Below are 19,604 nucleotides of genomic sequence, written 5' to 3'. Positions count from 1 at the left end.
AGTAGATCATACCTGTGAATCCAGGCAGACAGAGACACCGATAGCCTCCAAGCCTGTTGATGCAGCTTCCTCCATGTAAACAAGGCAAAGTTTCACATTCATTTACATCCATCTCACACAGAGACCCATAGTATCCAGGTGCACAGTTACAAATGAATCTTTAGAAAAGGAAAAATCAGGTATGTCAATGGAAGTAACAATGGAAGTAACAATCTATTGCAATACTTAAAAGCCATATGAATCTCCTGATGCCAAGCTGGTGTCCCTAATCCTCATCCATAATAAAATGAAAAGAGTTTTCTCATTTCCATGTTTCTGGAGCAAAAATGGTGATTTACTTTTTGTTAAATTAATCGAACAATTTGGCACAGTAATTTTAACTGAAGATATAAGAAATGACTTAAGGGCTAATTTTCTTGCACAAGTCTCTGAATAACTTGTGAAGTGCTGTTGAACAAACATAGGGTTTGTAGCAATCTAAAAAAATCAATTTTCTTCTATTTCAGTCCCAAAATTATTCCCAAATTAAAAAAACCAAAAACGTAAGAAGGAAAAGAACAAGTTTTGCAGAAGACATTTTCCCCTCTATTTTTCTTTAAGGTCACATAAGAAACAAAAAACTGAGTCAGTAGCATTTACTTACTCCATTTTAACTTGTATGGTGAAGGTTCCATCCAAACCCAGAATTAACATAAGGAAATCAGGGAAACTTGTCATTTAGTAGTAACAAACCTATTTATGAGATCCAGGCAAGTTCCATTGTTCTTGCACGGTCTTGATAAGCATTCATTAATCTCCACTTCACATAGGGTCCCAGTAAAGCCATGCTGGCAGGAGCACCTAGCAGAAAGGATGTCACTACATTACTTTTTAGGTCATTGCAAAGATTCTGGAAAAATATGGCAGATGTTGAGAGGTATTAAATGGTACCAAAATCATGTTTGCTTTTTACTGGTAACTGCAAAAGGCAGTACTTCAAAAAGCACCAACAAGTAGAGTGTCTGAAACCCTTTGTTATCATTAGCTGAAGGCCACAGGCTTTGTGCTGACCCCCCAGTGCAAGGGCTTACTTAGAACTTGCCTTGGCCTGAGCTGCTTTTCTCTTGTTTTGACACCTGCCCTGCAGCAGCTGCTTGATGCCTCTCATGCTATAGATTCAGCTCTGGAATAGCATTTATAGTGAGGGTGTGAGACACTGAGATGATCATGGTGTTACAAATAATAGCCTTTAGTGTTCCACTCCTGAAGGATTGGATGACATCCAGAGGGATCTAGACAACCTTGAGAGGTGGGCCCTTAGGAATAACATGAGATTTAATGAGACGAAGTGCAAGGTGCTGCCGCTGGGTCAAAGCAACCCTGATATCAACACAGGCTGGGGAATGAACAGATTGAGAGCAGCCCTGCTGAGAAGGACTTGGGGATGCTGGTGAGTGAGAGGCTCCAAGAAGCCCTGAGACTGAAGATGAGAAAAAACCCACTGTGAATATGAAAGTTCTACTACAAAGACTTCCAGACGCTAGTGACCTGCAATAAGATCGCCAGTTCTCGAAGAAGAACAAGATCACTGATCACAGGATTCACACAGACATTGTGAGGGTAATCAAAGAGACATATTTGCAACATTTCTTATATAACAGCTATAACTATATTCTTCATTTTTTTTTTTTATTTCAACTCAGATTATTTGTACTACTGTAACTGGACAAATAACAGCTCTGCTTATTTAAATTAGATCCTCGTGATTTTAATTAGTCCTACAATAAATTCTTGGGGTCATACTTATGGTGTTTATGTATTACTTTTTGCACACAAGAATATTTAGACTATAATGTAACTGTCAAACACATTACAAACCCCACCTCCCTTCATTGAAGGTCAGCAAACATTAGACATTCAGAGTATGAAAGGAAAAGCTAGATGATAAAAATCCATGTATCACATCTGTCATTGAAGTAATTTTCCTGACCTGTAGTGGTTGACCCCATCCACACAGAGACCTCCATTCTGGCATGGATGGGAGATGCACTCATCACTGTTAACTTCGCAGTAAGTGCCCTCAAATCCTGAAACACAGATTTCATTAATGGTGAATGAATGAACTCAGCTACTTCATGTGAATAAAAGGGTCACAGATTCTCTTGGACTTTTGATTATTTGAGCCCAGGACTAACTCACACAATGAAAGTGGCTGGCCTGGGAAGCCTCAGCTGCACTCAAATCAGTTTAAGAAAAGCCTGAGAGAAGCATCAGCAATGGCTACCTCTTCTCTTTGGGCATTCAAGCCGCAGCTCTTTGCCCTTGGTATCTGACTGAGCTGGGTTGCAGCCATGGCCAATACCTAGCTCTGTAGTATGCTGACTTTGGCCTACAGACAGGTTCCCTGGCTTGACCTTGGATCTGCCCTATTCTCTGTAGCCTTGACTGGCATCCTCTGCTGTTCCTGGACACAGACACCAGTGCTGCCCTACCTGCCTCATTCACTTACTGTCAGACTTGTGGCTGACTGCTGCTTCTGAAGGAGCCAGCCCTTACTGCTCACTGACCTAAAGATCAGAACTACAAGTAGAAGTAACCCTGAAAGAACTTTCTCCAACTATTTTTGTTCCTTAATTTCAGCTAGTTAATTTCCAGGCAGTATATGAAATCTCAACATACTTTAATGAACCAGAGATAACAGATTTGGATAGGGCATCTGGATAAATATACTGGGGAAATGCAACAAATTTTAAAGGACAGAAAAGCTTTCTTGGAGAGTTTGGGACAAAATCAGAAACTAAAAGCTAATTCAGTAATTAATATATTAGAGAGAGTAGTGGAAGTTAGAGTTGCATTTCTGCAAAGCAGTCAGTAGCTGAGAAAAAGACCCAACTGGTTTTATATTTAAATGAAGTAAAAATGTGATTAAGGTCTCATCTGCACAGCACATCACTTGCATAATACATTACATTTGCCTGTGTAAGTGTTCAAGAATATGTACTCAAATGAAATAAGACACTTTTCAGTGATACATGAACTCTATTTTTGCTCTTAGACAGCATACTACATCTTATAACATTTCCCTAAATAGGTGTTCTCCTAAATGCATACTTGTGGTGAAATTCTATACATACCATGGAGAAACTACAGCTACTCAGTTGAATATTGCACAAATTCAATATATTTATTTTCAATTCATGGAGAAATAAAACCATTGCAATGAGCAGACTATTTACATTGTAGGACTTACATGTGAGTGCTGATTGCAGGTTGCTGAAAGACCTTTAATAGAGTTCACCAAAGTAATTTTGAACATCACTGAGATAAAAAAATTAAATTGAAACAACTTTAAATTTATCTATTGAAATTAAGTATATATTGCTATAAAAATTACAAAGTTTCTACTTATTAGAAGATACCTTATTAAAACAATAAGCAAAAATTGTTAACTGTACATTTTTAGATATCCAAATAAGAATAAGATTTTTTTTTGTTATATTTTGTATTTGTGATTTTCAAAGTACTTAATGAAGGTGAGGAAATAATGAAAGACCACTGTTAGAATAGTATGACTTACTTTTATCTAGAGAAAATCTTGACTGGAAGATATAAGTGTCTTGGTCAGAGTTGCAGAGAAGGCTGTAGAAAGAAATCTCTGCTGGTACTCCAATATATGATCTAAACATGAGCTCACATCAAAGCAGTTGGTATTTTCTTCTTATCAGGATTATTTCTGTTCAAAAACTTTTGGGCCTGACTGAATTGAGCTCTTAATATTTTGCTGAAGATTTTACAGCAATGTTACTATAAAGCTGGAAGCTGGAAAAATACAGCCTGGAACATTTTTCAGGCTAGCCTTTCAATTATAGTAATTTATTCTGTTATGATATTTGTAGTTTTTTTGGGTTTTTTCAGAAATTGAGCATGAAAGGATACCCTCATTTATTTTCTATTTGTATGTTTCACAAAATTAAAACCCAACAACAAAAACAAAACCAAATCTAAACAAAAAAGTCCAAAACAAACCAGGAAAAGAAAATAATCCCCTAAAAAACTGTAAAAGAATTGTCATAATAGTGAGGAAAATTCTGTCTCAGTGTACTGTTTTGAAATATATCCCACAGCATAGAAAAAAAATGTATTCTGAATGGTTTAGTTTATTATGTGCAAATGAGCCTGAACTAGGGTGAACCATCCAAATACTTTTCTTATCTGTGGCATGTGTAATCTGCATCTTAATGCTGCTGAATCTTCAGCTACTCCTGCCTGTACTTTGATTAAGGAAAAAAGAAAGATAAAAGAACTGTAAACTAGAGCACCACAGACCAAGTTAAGTACTAGGCCTGTTTGTGTGAGTAGGCAGAAGTCACTGACACACAAAATATTCAATAGATGTTTGATACATGCTTTTCATTGCCACTGAGTAAGAGCAGAAAAGTTGACAGACAACATGTTTCTCTGACTCTGGTTTAATTAAGAAATTTGAGGGCATTGGTGAATGTAAGACACTGGGGCTCATAGGACTATTTGTAGTCAGATTCCTCATCTGTAATTTCTCTTTTATTTGTAATGCTTGAAATTTCTAAAACTAATTTTTGTTACTGAGTGGAAGGCTGTCTATGGGCAGGGAAAATGGAACTTTACTGAAAAGGATGCACTGAAGGTAAACCAATGTAGCATTAAAAAAACCTCACAGATATAAATATATTTTAGCTTTATAATGCTATTTCAATTAGTTTGAAACATTTCTGAATTTATTGAATACATTTCTGAATGTATTGAACATATAGATATATTTGAGGAAGTATCCCAGTAAGGGTAATTTTTGTAGTAACATAACATATTCAAGACTTTCAGAAATTAACAGAGATGGAAAACAACTGCAAGTTATTACAGTTCCTTGTGTTACAAAATAAAGTCTTATTTCTCTCTATTTTTAATTGTTCAGGTGGCATGAAAATTACTTTAATGATATGAGGTCTAGGAACGTCTGGAAAGCTATTACTTAAGATGAGACAGATGCTGTTTTTACTTCCCTTTCTCTGAAATACAGAAAATCCTGCATTTGTCTAATCTGTCTATGGGGCTTCTGGGAGTTGCAAAGTGATGGAATATGCAGTATATAGGAACTAAATATCTGTTGTCACAGTTATGGTAATTTCCATCTCCTTATTCCATTGCAGAGAATTATTACAGAATTGACCTCTGCAGGTAACAGGATTCTAATGGGATTCTTTTGCCCTAATCTCTCTACTGTTTCATTCATCAGAACAGCACCATAGATGTTTCTCTCCTTACCATGAACTATTTATGAACCAATGTTTGCAAACAGCAGAGATATCATAGCAGTCCCATAATCATTAGTTCAGGTACTTAGGTTGTTCAGCATAACATAAGTAGGTACATGAATCAAAATCAGAGGTGTGTAAAATATTAGGCACTGTAAAAAGGCTATTTCACTCTGTAAATTATGCATGTGTATGTCTGAAAAAGAAACTGGTACCAAAGGACTCAGGAAGCTGACAATGGCAAACTCCAATTTAAAACCTTTTTTTTTTTTTTTATCATCTGTTTATTATTTCTGCTCGGTATTATAAATTTTGTACATCATGATAATTTTAACTTAGCCTTGTTCCAGGCATCAGCTGAAAAATATTTTTCCTCAGTTCAGATTTCTAGCTATAAGGTGTTATAGTCTAAATAAAAATGATCACTAGTATCTAGAACAAAGAGTAGGTGTCCTGGGAAAGCTATTGACAGGAAACTGACAAAAGAGGTGAAAAAGTCCATGGAAAATCTCTTTAAAACAAGGACTTAAAAAATTACCTTGAAGCATTAAGAATTTATTGCTTTTAGAAAGGACAAAATAAAAATAGAATGCATAATTCCAGTAAAAACTGTTGCTATTGTTTCTCCTTAGAGATGAGTCCTTTTCATAGATTTCGCTGGAACAATACACGTCATTTCACTACACCCTAAAACTGATGGCTTTAACCTTAAGCCCCATGCATAAACCAGTTTTTCAGCTTCTCAGTTTTTAGCTTTATATCTTTAAATCTGCAATAAGCATAAATAAGATGACAAAGCTTTTGTGCATTTGTGTGCTCCAATGACATATGCTGCTACTCCCTGTTCTTTTTACTCCTCTCTAAATCTATGTGCTTTCAAAAGCTATGAAACTAAACCCCCCCCAAAAAAAATCCCACCAAAACAAACAAACAAACAAACAAAAAAAAAACCCCAAACCAAAACAAAAAAAAAAAACAAAAAACCAGCTTTATAGCAAAACCACAAGAGGCAACTGGTCAAGAATTCAGCCTGCCTACCACCTGAAAGATTTTTCCTAAGCTGCCTAAATAGTCGTCAGAGTGACATAAACATTTTTACAGCATTAGCCATTTCACTTTGTATGTCTGCTTTTGAGTGAAATGAAGTACATCAGAAAATAACACCTCCTTAATGTAATACTGTGGATATCCACAATCCAGACATTTCCAGTTTACTTCTTTCAGCAGTACATACATTATTATATTGGTCCAATCTCCCTGTTACCATAACTCATTAAGGTGTTACTGAGTTAATACAAATGCCAGCCAAATAATCCATATTTCTGAAAAGAGTAGGTACAGCTTTGGTATGAACTCTCTCTATATTTATGCAATACTCAATGTATAATACGTAGCATTTCCTGATAATTTTTCTCTCACTTATCACGTTTATGGAAAAGTGTTTCTATTGTAATAAGAAGGCTGCATGAACATCCTGAGATTATCCTATCCGTACTACTCGGACTAATGAAGGAAGTTCTACATCTAAGTTTAAAGAGATTCCTTCCTACTTTCTAAGAAGCAGGAATTCTAGAAACCATGTTAATTCAGCAATCTTGCCCTTCTCTTCCTCTCTTTATGTCAACTCTATCTGCCTTTCCTAGTAGCTTGCCTTGCTGCTATACTAATATCAAATAATAGTTCTCATAAAAGAATAAATCACATTTTAAAAAAGTCTTATTAGAAAACACTAGATATTTTCTGGCCTGTAGTTTATGGTTGCAAATTATTTTTTCATTTTGTTATGCTCTGCTATATTTATGTGCCTTTAATTACACAGGCTTCACACCTTCTTAAAACTTGAAACTTCCCATTTCATCATTAATTAAACTTGTTCTTCATCAGTTCCAGCCAGAGAGCGGGTCTTGCACTCAGTAGTTGTATGCTCATAGTTTTCCTTGATTCAAAAACATTTTTTAAGTAATTTTTTTTGTCTTGGAACACAATTCTTCTCAGAACGCATCACTATTTTTATCAAACTGTCCTATCTCTCTTTTGGGTTTCCTCGTTTCCTCTAAAAAACAGTTTTGTGCTTGCCATTATCAGGAAGAGCATGGTCTAATGCCTAGACTCTTGTTTATTTACCCTCTATTTTACTTATATATACAGTTGAATTGCTCTTTGTATCTTTCTCATGTAGATCTTTTGGGGAATTTAAGAATAGTGGCCAAGACTCAGCTATGAATATTCCAGCATTATTTAAATTTTATAGTCTTGCTTACATCTCCTGACTTGCTTATCTGTTACACTAAATTTTCAGTTCCATTATTAAGATTAATTCTAAGAATAGAGTTCTCTATTACTGGAAAGGCATGTTGATAAATTAGGCAATAAAAATTCTGCTATTTGCCCTAAGTTTTCTATTGCTCCTGTTTTCTTTGCATTTAGTGTGTATTATTATTTAAGATTCAGTGCTGGCTATATGATTAACATCTCAAACCCATATGTCCTCCCAGTTGTCATGATCAAACCCTTGCTTATCAATTACTGGAAAAGTTTTTAAGTGGGGTTTTCTCTACACCTCTTGGGAAACTTGTTCTACTGCAGTGATTCCTGAGCTTTTGCAATAATGGTCCTCCCTACCACATTTTTGCAATCTTGAATATACCATCATGCAATTGTAGAGATCGAAACTTCTTAAACTGTTTAACCTGCTACTGTGGACAATTTGACTTAAAGTCATGGTCTAACATTGTTTCATGATCTGTGATATGAGAGACCAGTTTTGTTACACAAATATTATAATCTATCTCTTTGAAGGAAGAAAACCTCTGTATCTAGGGCAAACAGCTGAAGAGGAAGTTTTACATTAACAGTATTTATAGAATTTTAGAACTCTTTATAGCAAAATCAGACAGTTCCCCAATGTACCTACAAGAATAAAGATGCAACTTCATTTTATGCTATAGCTAATCATGACTTAATCAACTTCCTACAAATTTGCTGTGGTAATTTTGTACTAAACTATCATCTTACATCAACTTTGATTCTGCCCAATTCATATTCCATCATCTTTTATCTTCTCTGACCTAGCCAACACATATTCTCTTTTTTCTTCTAAATATGTACCACAGTCAGTGATATAATTTATGGTCCCATAAATTTGTATGGGATATTTAATCTGTTGTACCCATCTCAGATATGGTCTTTAAGAGATGGTTGTTAAAATATTGTAAGCACTGCTACATTTTGTGATTCCTATTATATCAGACTCAACCTTTCTAATGACTTGACTGTTAGCTACTGGCAAGCTTAATCCACATGCCATTTACTACTAATTCAAGTATTTTGAAGTAGTCTACCTACGTTTTTGATAAACAGCTTTTCTTAAAGATGCTTCACTAAGCAACTTCCACACCTCCCCAGCAATGTTTGGGATTTTTCCTCAGCAGCTTGCAGTAACATTTACCTTAATAGTAAAAACCCAAGGTATTATGTGCTCCTCATTCCTAGGTATTATATCCATATCTTTGTAGCTTAATAAATGACAAATAATAGTGTAGTCATGTAACACTGCAGATAATTGCTAGCCTTTGTCCCTATGAGACCTTTATAGGCATAACAGTGAAGACTTCAAAATCCAACTCCAATTCCAGTTTCAGTAATTGTACTTCCCTGATACTTAAATTTTCTAACTTTTCAGTACAGTTGTTAATTAGTTAATGCATTCTTCAGTTCCTACATGGAAGTGTATAGCAATGTTCTGCACAGTTAAACTGTTGCTCCGTTCACCTTAGCAGTTCTTGTACATTGAGGGTGAGATTGTCTCTTTAAGCCATGGCCCAGAGAATCTGTCAGCCCCTGCTGTGATTTGGTTTGTTGTGCAAACAGGGAGAAACCCGCTATATCCATTAAGCAAGGGAAGATTACTTCCCTGATGTGCCAGGCCTACCTGACAGCTCGGCAGGAAAAGAAACCATTTCCAACTTGCTCCAATTTTTGTACTTTCACCAATTTCCATACATTTTTCTAAATCTGCCTGTCTGTTTTGTCGATTTAGTTTGTCTTTGCTGGCCAGGTGCATGTCTACCTGTATGTCATTGTAACAGGTGACCGAGAAATACTGATTCTGAGTGCTGAATCTAAGCCACCATAGATTCAATAAGTATTGTAAAATAATAAATTAATAGTAAGAAAACTGACAGCTATCTTTCCAGTCTTTTAGCACAACTGATAGAACTGCTGCAATTCATGATGGTTTTATGTTATTTGAAACATTCTTTTCCATTTACATTAATGTTAGTGACAAATTCAATATATAGTTGCAATTTTCCAGACCACCACAGAAAATGGAAGAAATTAACTATTTCAGTTCTCACCTGTTTTGCAAATGCACATTGGATTTCCATCTACTTGTGCCAAGCAGGTTGAATTGTTTATGCATGGATTGTAAGGCAGCTCACAGGGACTGAAGCGCTGGTGGCAGAAGTCACCAGTATAAAACGGAGGACAAATACATACAAACTGCCCCGGCTTCACAGATTCAAAACAGGTGGCCCCATTCAAGCATGGTTCAGATTCACATTCATTTATATCTTCACTGCAGTCTGGCCCTGTCCACCCTGCTGTACATGTGCATCTGCAGGGTGAAAAAAAAAAAAAAAAGGAAAAAGAGCATTGGCATGGCAGAATAAAAATTAACAGCTCAGCCCAACCACTTCCAAACCTTTTTATTTTAAAAATAACAGAAAAAAATTTAAAACAAAATCAATAATACATTTCTGTGACTAGCTTTTCTTTTCCTGGCAATTGTATCAGAATGCATTATGAATAAAAGTTATATTCAGGTTATTGTCCCAGAATTTATCTGAACAAAAGGAAAAGTACTTATTCTAAGTCACAGTATCACTTGGAGAACCCTCTGGTTTAGGAAATGCGGACAGACAGAATCACATTTTCATAATTTTTAAGATGAAACAAGAACACAAATTATCAAATGTGAAAAGTAAATTTTTTAAATGTTAAGGATTAGAAAGAAATCTTTTTATATGTGTGAAACTAGTAGGTACTCCAATGTTTGGGGTGAAGTGCATCAAGTAGCATGTCCAGTACACTTCAGAAAGTAGGAATCATAAAGGATCCTAATTTCATTGTGCTCTTTCTCTTTTTGAATGCTTTTGTGAAGATCTGTTAGTGATAACACAGAAGAGAAAACTTCAACCAAAATCTAAATTACAGCTGAATGTAAGGAACCTGTTTTCATGAATTAGATAAATATCGTTTTTTATTAATGATATACATATGATGTGGTTCTGTAAATTCAAAGAAAGCAATTTGCTAATGTTTTCAAAGCTTGCAGAGCCAAATTTCTGCACTAACTGCAATAAAAGAGACCTCTATGTACTCTAAAAGTCATACATTCCTGTTACTTTCACTGTAAATAAAATTGAATTTAATTCTATTTTTGCAGCTATTTGGCAGGACAAGAGAAGATATGAAAGACAAACTATTCCAGCTCTTGTCTACTTTGTTCAATATTGATTTCAGGTATTAAAACATTCAAATATATCTTCATAGTTATAATTTGATAAGAAAAATTGTTCTTATATAATAAACAGGTCGTTTAATGGAGAATCTGTTCTGTAAGGCACAGGTATTTCTTGCCCCATGAAAGGCAAATTTTATCCCTTTAAAAAATCTAGTCTTTTCTTTCACATTTTTTTGTATTCTGTGTTATTTAGTTGTGGGATACAGTTACCATGCAAAATGAAAAGAAATGGATATTACGAAGGAATTTTATTTATGCTTTTAAAGGCCTGAGTATTGTAGCAATAAGGTTACAAAAATCAAATTACTGTATTTTTCTCATGTTAAAAATTAATAGTCATTACTATCAAAAAGCATTCAGACATTCTTAAAGTAACTGAAAAAACTCATATTTCAGGGCTCATCATTTACAATACTTAAAACACACTTTTGGAAATATGGTTAAAAATAAATTTTTTTTTTCTGCTTATGCACAACAAACATACCTGCTTTTAATATACATAGCAGAATGCATTTATTATCTAGAAGCAACATCCACAGAATAACACTGCACGCCCAATCAGCGCTTTACTGAATTTTCTCTGAAGTAGTCAATATATAAAAGCATCAGACTCTTACAAATTAAGCATCTTCAAATGTCTCATATTGAACATAGGAGAACACTGACCCAACAGATGTTAATTGTTTTACAGCTGCTCTTTTTTTTGTTGTCTTCTTTTATGAAGTTGTGAATAAATTACTACCGGTGCACTACTACAAATTGGTCTATATCACTTGGCTATGCTCCATTTTTAGCTTAAAAAGCTCATTATGTGGAGAGCCTTTCACTTTGTATTAGGAGAATACAGTTCAGTTCTGACCTGGTCCAACTTTATGGACATAACTGAGGTGCAGAGGAGCAAACATTAAACACATTTCTTTCCCTTTTTTTCCCTAATTAGTTTCATAACTGCCTTTGAGTTATCAAAACTATTCTGTATGACTGCAGGGAACACTAGGTCACTGAAACACAGCAGTTATCTGCACTGCACAACTAGCCACTCCTACCCTGGCTTCATGCCAGCTACTAGCTGAGATGCAACAGTCAATATTAATGCAAAGGAGACAATTAATAATAGAGCTTTTTGTACTCCTTTCTGGATTGTTAAAAAGAGTTACTGGAAGCCTCATTAAATGTGAAAAAAAAATCATAGAAGCATCTATTCTGAGGTCCAGTTTTAATAATCAAGACAAAGTTTTGTGTTAATGAGAACTGTTATTTAAAAAAAGGTAAGGAGGTGTTAGGACTATTAAAAGTGAATTATAAATTATTATAAATTAAGCTATTTTAGCTGTTATTCTTGGAAATTAACTGTTCAAAAGGCAAAAATCCAAGCACTTTTTCAAAATGACTAATTTTTTTCACTTCATTATAAAAATCAAGATGATTTATAGAATTCTCAGGGGAAATAAAAGGCTGACAAATGCTTTTAAGAGTCCTTTTAAAGATAGTCAAAGCTGAATTTATTTCTGTTGTTTTACCAACTTGCCAACGTCAATATTTTTCTTTCCAATAACCAAATCCAAATACCCCCAATGTTATTACAAAACCAAATCATGACTCTTTTATTTAAACTATTAATTTTAATAATATAAGCTCCATTAACTGCCTAGATTGTGACATGTGTAGAGTTCCTCCAACACATATGAATCAGCTTCCATAAGTATTATCTCTTTACTTTCCATACATCTCTCCATAAATTGAAAAGCTTTCTACAGAAAAGCAGCCAAAAGGAGAAGGTAACGAAAATACACAAATTATATTGATGGTTTTCTATTTTACCACCTATATTTAAAAATTGCAAGCTATAGTCATGAAATGTATCCAGAGAAGTAGTGTTAATATAATAAGTTCCTCTGTCTCCATATAATGAGTTAAGTATTAAATTTAGTTCTTGCCTGCTTGAAAACTCCCTTTCTACTTCTCACATTCCAGTGAAATATATAGGTGTCACCTGCCTTATATCCTACATTAAAGATTTTAAGGAATTAAAAAACAGGGAAGAGTTTTAAGAATACCTGAATTGTTGATTTTGGAAAAAAGTTTCTGAGATTCATCTAGACTCCCCTGCTCAAAATAGGTACAACTAGATTTTTCTCAGGTCTGTGTCCAGCCTGATTTTTAGTATCTCAAAGATGGAGACTCCACAGCCTCTCTGGGAAATCTATTCCAGCACCTGACCACCCTCACATTAAAAAAAAGGAGCATCTTTTTATGTTCATGTGGAATTTCATGTAGTTACCTTCTGCCTACTACATATTCTGTCACTGGATACCCCTGAGAAGAGTCTGCCTCCCTTTTTCTTGCTCTTTTTTATCAATTACTTGTACATATTGGCAGGAGCCTCTCTGAGCCAAAGCCATTTTTTCAGCATGGTAACTGCAGAGGCAGTCTCTCCTGAATCTTAAGAGTTCCAAAGTGGCTGTCTATCAATCAGAAAATCATATTGGTGGGTTTCTTCCTACCTAGCTCAGCTAGAAGCTCTGGAAAATGCCAAAGGTTAACAAAAGCTCGTGGTGTGACTCTTGGGGATGGTCCTGTGCAGGCACATGATGATGATCCTTGTTGGTCCCTTCCAACTCAGCATCTTCTGTGATAAGCAGTAATATAGATGAATATTCCAGAGTAGAACAAATCTCAGAAAAGCCCTTTTTTTTCATTTAGACCTCTTTCTTTATAGCAGAAAAAAAAAAAGAAAATGGTCTTTTTAGTCTTCTGTATAGAAAACATTTCAGAAAATATATCAGTCAGACACTTACGTTTGACACAGATAAAGGTGGTTTTGCAGACAAAATTGCAGTATTTAAAAAGTGCCAGAACTGCTTTTTCCTCAGTGGTTCTGTCAAAGCAACAGGAATCCTAAACTGAACCCTCAGCTACAGTGTGCCTATCATTCAACTTCCTCTTTGACAGATTCTTGAAGGGAAATGGCAAGACATTCAGTGAAGTGTAGGTCAGCCTGTTAGCCATACAATACATGCAACAATGGGCCATTCTACAGTAAGGATTTATGCTGTTTAGTGCATTCAATCAAATCAACTAACAGCCTGAGAAACCACAGTGCTCAGTGACAAATTTATTCCTTGTAAGCTAGAGGCTATTGGATCATCTGAAGTAGAGAAATAAGAGCTTGCTTTCAATACATACACAGCTTGAAATTTAGGGCACCAACACACACCACAAAGCTCCAAGGACATACACTTCCAGTCACTACAAAGGCTTCAAACACTCATGTTTCTTTCTCATCTATCCTTCTACAAACATGGTTTTTTTCTTTCATACTCTGAAAGTTTATGTCCTTTGTTTCACAGACAGCTACCAGACCTCTTTCACCAGCTTCAACCTGAAAAAGCTGTCATGAGTTGGTCTCTGAAGTTCTTCTTGTGCTCCTGGTTCTTTACTCTCATATGTCACGCTGAGATAATCTCAGATTTTCTCTTATGTCTCTCCTCCTCTCCCCTACATTCATTTGAGCCTGCCTTTACAATCATTACCAGAATCCATTCTCTTCTTTATTCATAGACGTCTCTATTTGTAACTAATCAAATGTTTTTAACCAATCAATCAATCTATCTGGTTAACTGATTAGAGAAAGCATTAACCTGGGATGCAGTGCTTATGCTCTGATGGAATTAACAATCTTGAGGGATATAGGACAGCAGTGGAGTAGTCAGGACCATGAAGTTTAGGAAAGGAAACTTTCAGTTGATTAGGAGTTTAGATTAGACTTCAGTATTTGGATCCATGGGATCCCTTAGGAAACTGCCTTCAGGAAAAAAGGGATCTGAACAAAGCTGGCAGTTCTTTAGGGACTTTTTTTTTAGAGCACATTGCTTGATTTCTCCCTGTAAGAAATCAGGTTAAGAAGGCAGAAGACCTGCATGCCTCAATAAGTATCTTCAGGGTAAACTGAAGTGCTAGAAGGAAACACACAGGAATAAGGGGCATATACCCTGGAGAGAGTATGGGATGTCATCTCCATATGTAGTAGTGGCATTAGGAAAGCTAAGGCCCATTTGGAGCTTAATTTGGCAAGAAATGCAAAGAATAAGAAGGGATTTACAGCTATGTTTGCCACAAAAGTAAGGTTAAAGAAAATGTACCGCTGCAATAAACAAGACAGGACAGCTGGTGACAACCAACAGAGAGAAGACTGAGATATTCAACATTTTTATTTGCCTCAGTTTCTACTGTTAATCTCACTGAAGCTCATGCTAGGTACTGAGGCACTGAAGTCCTTCCCATCCTAGGAGAAGGTCAGGTTTGAGGAACCTGAATATACCTAAGTACACGGAATTCCATGAGATGCCCCCCAGGGGCCTGAGGGAACTGGCTGGTGCAACTCTCTCCAAAGGATTAATCAGTAAGTAACCAAAGACCAATTTGTCCATCACAGAGTAAATCGATAGGTGAATGTAAATTGCAAAAATTATACACGAAAGAAAGTCTACCTGCCTTTATCCCCTGTTAGCATTAGGATATGAAGCTAGAATTAGGGAATAAAATATTGCTATCTTTGTTATAAACACACATATAGTTTTTTAATTTAACTGAGATGTAGGTACTGGCTTATGGGAACTATATAAACCACCTGCAGACTACAATTGTATCTGAAGTGGTGGCTAAGAAAGTATAAATTAAGTATTTGGGGAATGGTACCAGGAATTAACAGACATAAATGGATATCGACCCCTATAAAAATTATTGGAAGGTATATTGTTGGGAAGAGAGATAAAAAAATGAAGTTTCTGCTACTCCATTAATATTGTCTAAGGGTGTCTTTTGCATGGTTGATGCATACAGAAAGCCTTCAAAGGGCTTATGTAATTTTCATTCCCTTCCAGTTCAATTGCTTCAGACTTTTAATCATTGTTCTTTTTTTTATTTTAAAGATATACTTTATTTGTTCTGTATACTTTCCTCCCTTAATTCTCTACTCATGTTGTTCCCTTTAGTAACAGTAACTAAAATTTATTCCTGATATTCTGTGGACTCAGGAACATTACACTACAAAAAACCCAAACCCAAACAAACATATTTTAGAGAACAGATAAAAAAAGTTTTATTTGTGTGTTTTCCATATATTTCTTCCTTAATTCTCTATTTGAAGCTACAAGTTCACACAATCACAAGGTAACATTCAGCCCAATGAGACAGCAAGCCATATTTCAGCTCCTGCTTTAAGCTCTGTTTCAGCTGCAATGCACACATTTCTGTTTCAGGAAACAGATTTTTACATGCTATAAAGGGTATTTGTACTTTCAACTCCCTTTTTTTTTATTTTTTTCATGCCACTGTTTTCTTTTTGCTGTTTTCCTGAACCAGAGTATAAGATACATCTTATATCAGGCTGGATGCAACTTTCAGACACTGGACCCCAGAGGTGAGGTACACACTCATTTTCTTTTTGGATCAAAATCTTTCCTTATTTATCACAATAAGAGCAATTTGTCCTATCTACAAGGCCAGATGAATTTACATTATTTCCTGTTTCAGTTGGTAAACATTAAAATAATGAAAAATCAGTAGTCAAACTGTCTCATTTGAATGAGTGTTTGTACTTTAAAAGCACAAGTGCTGAATGCTTTGAATACTTTTAACTAAGAAAGAAAACAAAGCAAGTAAAAACTGTAATAAGCAAAACTAAAGATTATTTCTGTCATATGGGAGAATCACTTGGGTCCTATGGCCCTGAACCAGAAAATAAAACATGTTTGGTATCAACAGTTCATTGACCACTACCATGGGGAAAACCATTGCTGAAGTTCTTTCCCATCAGTCTTAACTACTTAAATTCTGATTTCAGAAGCAATAGAAATTAATTTAAAAATATAAAAAAATTACTCTAATGTTTAGGTGCATTTTTTACTCTTGCTTTGCAGTTTTGGTTATTATCTAAAGTATTAGAAAAACTGTTTGCCATGTTCAAGTTTTTAAAAATAAATTATAATATTATTTAAGAATACTGAATCCTCCCTTAAAATGTAGGAACTTCCATGTCCCAAACTTGATGCACAAAAAGGATGTCATAGTAATATGAAAATTTTGGAATGCAGTTTAGCAAATTATCGCACAACAGAGGGTGAAGAGAAAGAAAGGTTTAAAGTTGTGTTCTGTGTGTCAAACAATTTTCTGAGTAGCAGCATTAATTTCTTGAATTACTGCAGACCCCCACAGAGAATGCATTTTGGCATATGAAGATGCTCTTTGAGTAATATCCTCTATTACCTAAACCCACATTAGACTTTGCTCTGTTCCTGAAAAAATGCAAAGGGAAAAGGACATAAATGTCTTCTTATAATCTCTGGTCACTAACACCAAGAACTGCATTCTTTGCCTGTGTACCTTTCATCCCTCACTGGAACAACAATCACTACAGGAGCAACAAGGTAATTCAAGATTTCACTATTCAATCTGAGAGAAAATATATAATTTGCAGCCTTTTTAACAGGCAGCACTTCTCCAAAGATATGTCAAGGGGGAAACCCTTAATTTGTGAAAACCAAGCATCAGTAAATCAATGCTACCATAAACAGTAAATAAATGACCTGCCTCCAATATCTTGGGTGGTACTGATTCACTTTGGTAGAGAAAAAAAGTAGAAGAATTATTTCATTCTTCCAAGAATCAGAGGGAATCAGTTGTCATGTGACTTCCAAGAGTTACAGCAAGTTGATCTGTTAGACTCAGATGTTGAATAAATCATCTATGAGGATGACTCTCCATCTTTCAAGGATTTTGAATAAAAGGCTTCCATCTCCCCAGTTGCCTGTTTGCTTGTGCTCCCCTCTCTTAATTTAATGCTGGTCTTTGATGACAACTGGGTTTATTGCTGCACCGGTGGAAACTGGCGTATTCAGCATTATTTCCCCTTGGAAATCTCTTCCTCCACTCAAGGCTGCTGTGTAAAGACCCTAGTTGTTATGGAAAGCAGCTCAATGCCTTTCCTCAGTTTTTATTGCTCTGATATTTTCTGAGAGTTACAGGTAACTCTTACAGTATTTTAGTATTGATTTTGAGACAAGTCCTCTTTGACCGGAGAAATCTGAAAGGAAGAAAATTGCTGCACTGAAAAAGTAGGAGCTATCACCTGAATGCAGGTAACAGCTCCTCCAGGAAAAACATTTGTTAAATTTGGGAAGTTTAGTAATGCAGCTGTAGTTCTGTCAATTGACCTCAAAGCTCTTCACCCCATATACAGAGATTACACTGATTGCAGAAAAGAAAAAAGGAACTCTTTGGGTATAGTGCTCACAGTGGAAGGGACATTGGCTCAGAGGGAATAAAGGAGATCTGTTCTCGTCTGTTTCTTCCACCACAGGCAATCAAAAAAGGCCAAATAAAGGTGATTACAATTGCAATCTTTATTGGCAATAATTAGCATGGCAACATGAAGTGCTAGATAACATGCTCCAATTCTGAAATTTTATGAAGCATGAACTATACAAATCTAAGTGTGAAGATAGATTACCTTGACATTTGGAGAATTTGATGTGAGAAAAAATTGAACATAATGCACACCAATTCAGAAGTCTGTGCAAATGACCTTGCATAATTATTTGAATGAATGAGCAAAGAAATGTTTGTCTCCTTCATATTTCAATTTTTGAACTCTGCAAATCATTTAAGCAAGTCATCTCTATCAGTTTTGGAGGGGGGAGGGGGGGACAACTGCTTCCAATATCCTACAGAAAATTTTTCAGAATTGTTGATTGATGTTTACCTAGGGTCTACTCAAGTTCTGAGGAAGAGAATCATAGAAGAAAATATCTCTATGGTTCAGTCTGACATCAAAGCACTATCTGATCCAAGAATAGAAGCAAGAGTATAACAAAACATTTGAACAAATGGACTTATCTATTATTTCTGTTGTTTTTTCCTTTTTTCTTTTTATTTATTCCAAACATAGAAGACATTGAATACTTTATGCTTAGAACCAATTAGATGCCTATAAAAAACTGAAAACCAAAGACAGATAGAGCATTTCTTATGGCAGAATATATTAGATCATCATTATATCACTTAACCATATCGTATCTATACTTATATATTTAAAGAGAACTATTGAAACATTTTCAACACTCAGCAGCAGTCATGCTAATTTCAACATTATAACTCAGATTTTCAAAAGAGCCAATAAAAAATAAAACTTTTGGAAAGGCTAGAGAGTGTCATAATACTGGCAGCCTAAAAAATACTTCGTAAATAGGCTAAGAAGCAGATAGGTCTCTGTTTTCATATTTGTAATTAGAATGAGAGAAAGAAAAGAAAAAAAGATTTGCACAAACTGACCTTCATTAATATGCCAAATTATAACCTTTTACCATTGTTCTAATAGTGCAAGAAAAAAATACCAGAGGCAATAACATTTCATCTTTCAAGACTAAATTTACCTAACACAGATCTTGATTAGGTTAGCCAAAGAATATCTATAGCAAAAAAAGGAAAATTTTTTTCAAGAAGTGCTACAATTTCCAAGCATATAAATAGTAAAAATAAAAATAAAAAAAAAATAAGCCTCTTCAAGCAAACAGTACTTCTCAAAGTTATAAAAAACCAGACAAACAAATATATCTGCACTGCTCAAATACTGCAGTCACACGAGGTAGCTATTTCTATACTGCAGACTCTGTTAAAAAAAGCCAAATTTGACTTGTTGTGTCCTGGCAAATAGTATTTAAAAAATAGCTTTGTCCTTATAAAGATTATTGTTCTGATGTAAGCTATAAAAGCAAACTACAAAAATTATTTTCAGTTTCTCTCCAAGAGTC

At 35.1% G+C, this 19,604-nt stretch overlaps 1 protein-coding gene across 1 annotated transcript in view; it reads right to left on the bottom strand.

The window, feature by feature from the left end:
- Positions 1-19,604, bottom strand: part of EYS (eyes shut homolog) — a 700,331-nt gene that overhangs the window by 421,836 nt on the left and 258,891 nt on the right. The window contains exons 22-25 of the mRNA XM_050973021.1: positions 9,626-9,885; positions 1,970-2,066; positions 733-840; positions 13-158 (exon numbers count right to left, since the gene is read on the bottom strand). Of these exons, the coding sequence (XP_050828978.1) occupies positions 13-158; positions 733-840; positions 1,970-2,066; positions 9,626-9,885 (611 nt within the window). The remainder of the gene's footprint in view (positions 1-12; positions 159-732; positions 841-1,969; positions 2,067-9,625; positions 9,886-19,604) is intronic.

This window comes from Serinus canaria, chromosome 3, assembly GCF_022539315.1.
Source record: "Serinus canaria isolate serCan28SL12 chromosome 3, serCan2020, whole genome shotgun sequence".
NCBI classification, from domain to species: domain Eukaryota; kingdom Metazoa; phylum Chordata; class Aves; order Passeriformes; family Fringillidae; genus Serinus; species Serinus canaria.
The sequence above is the reverse complement of the archived record's forward strand: the minus strand, read 5'-3'. Positions and strand labels throughout refer to the sequence as shown.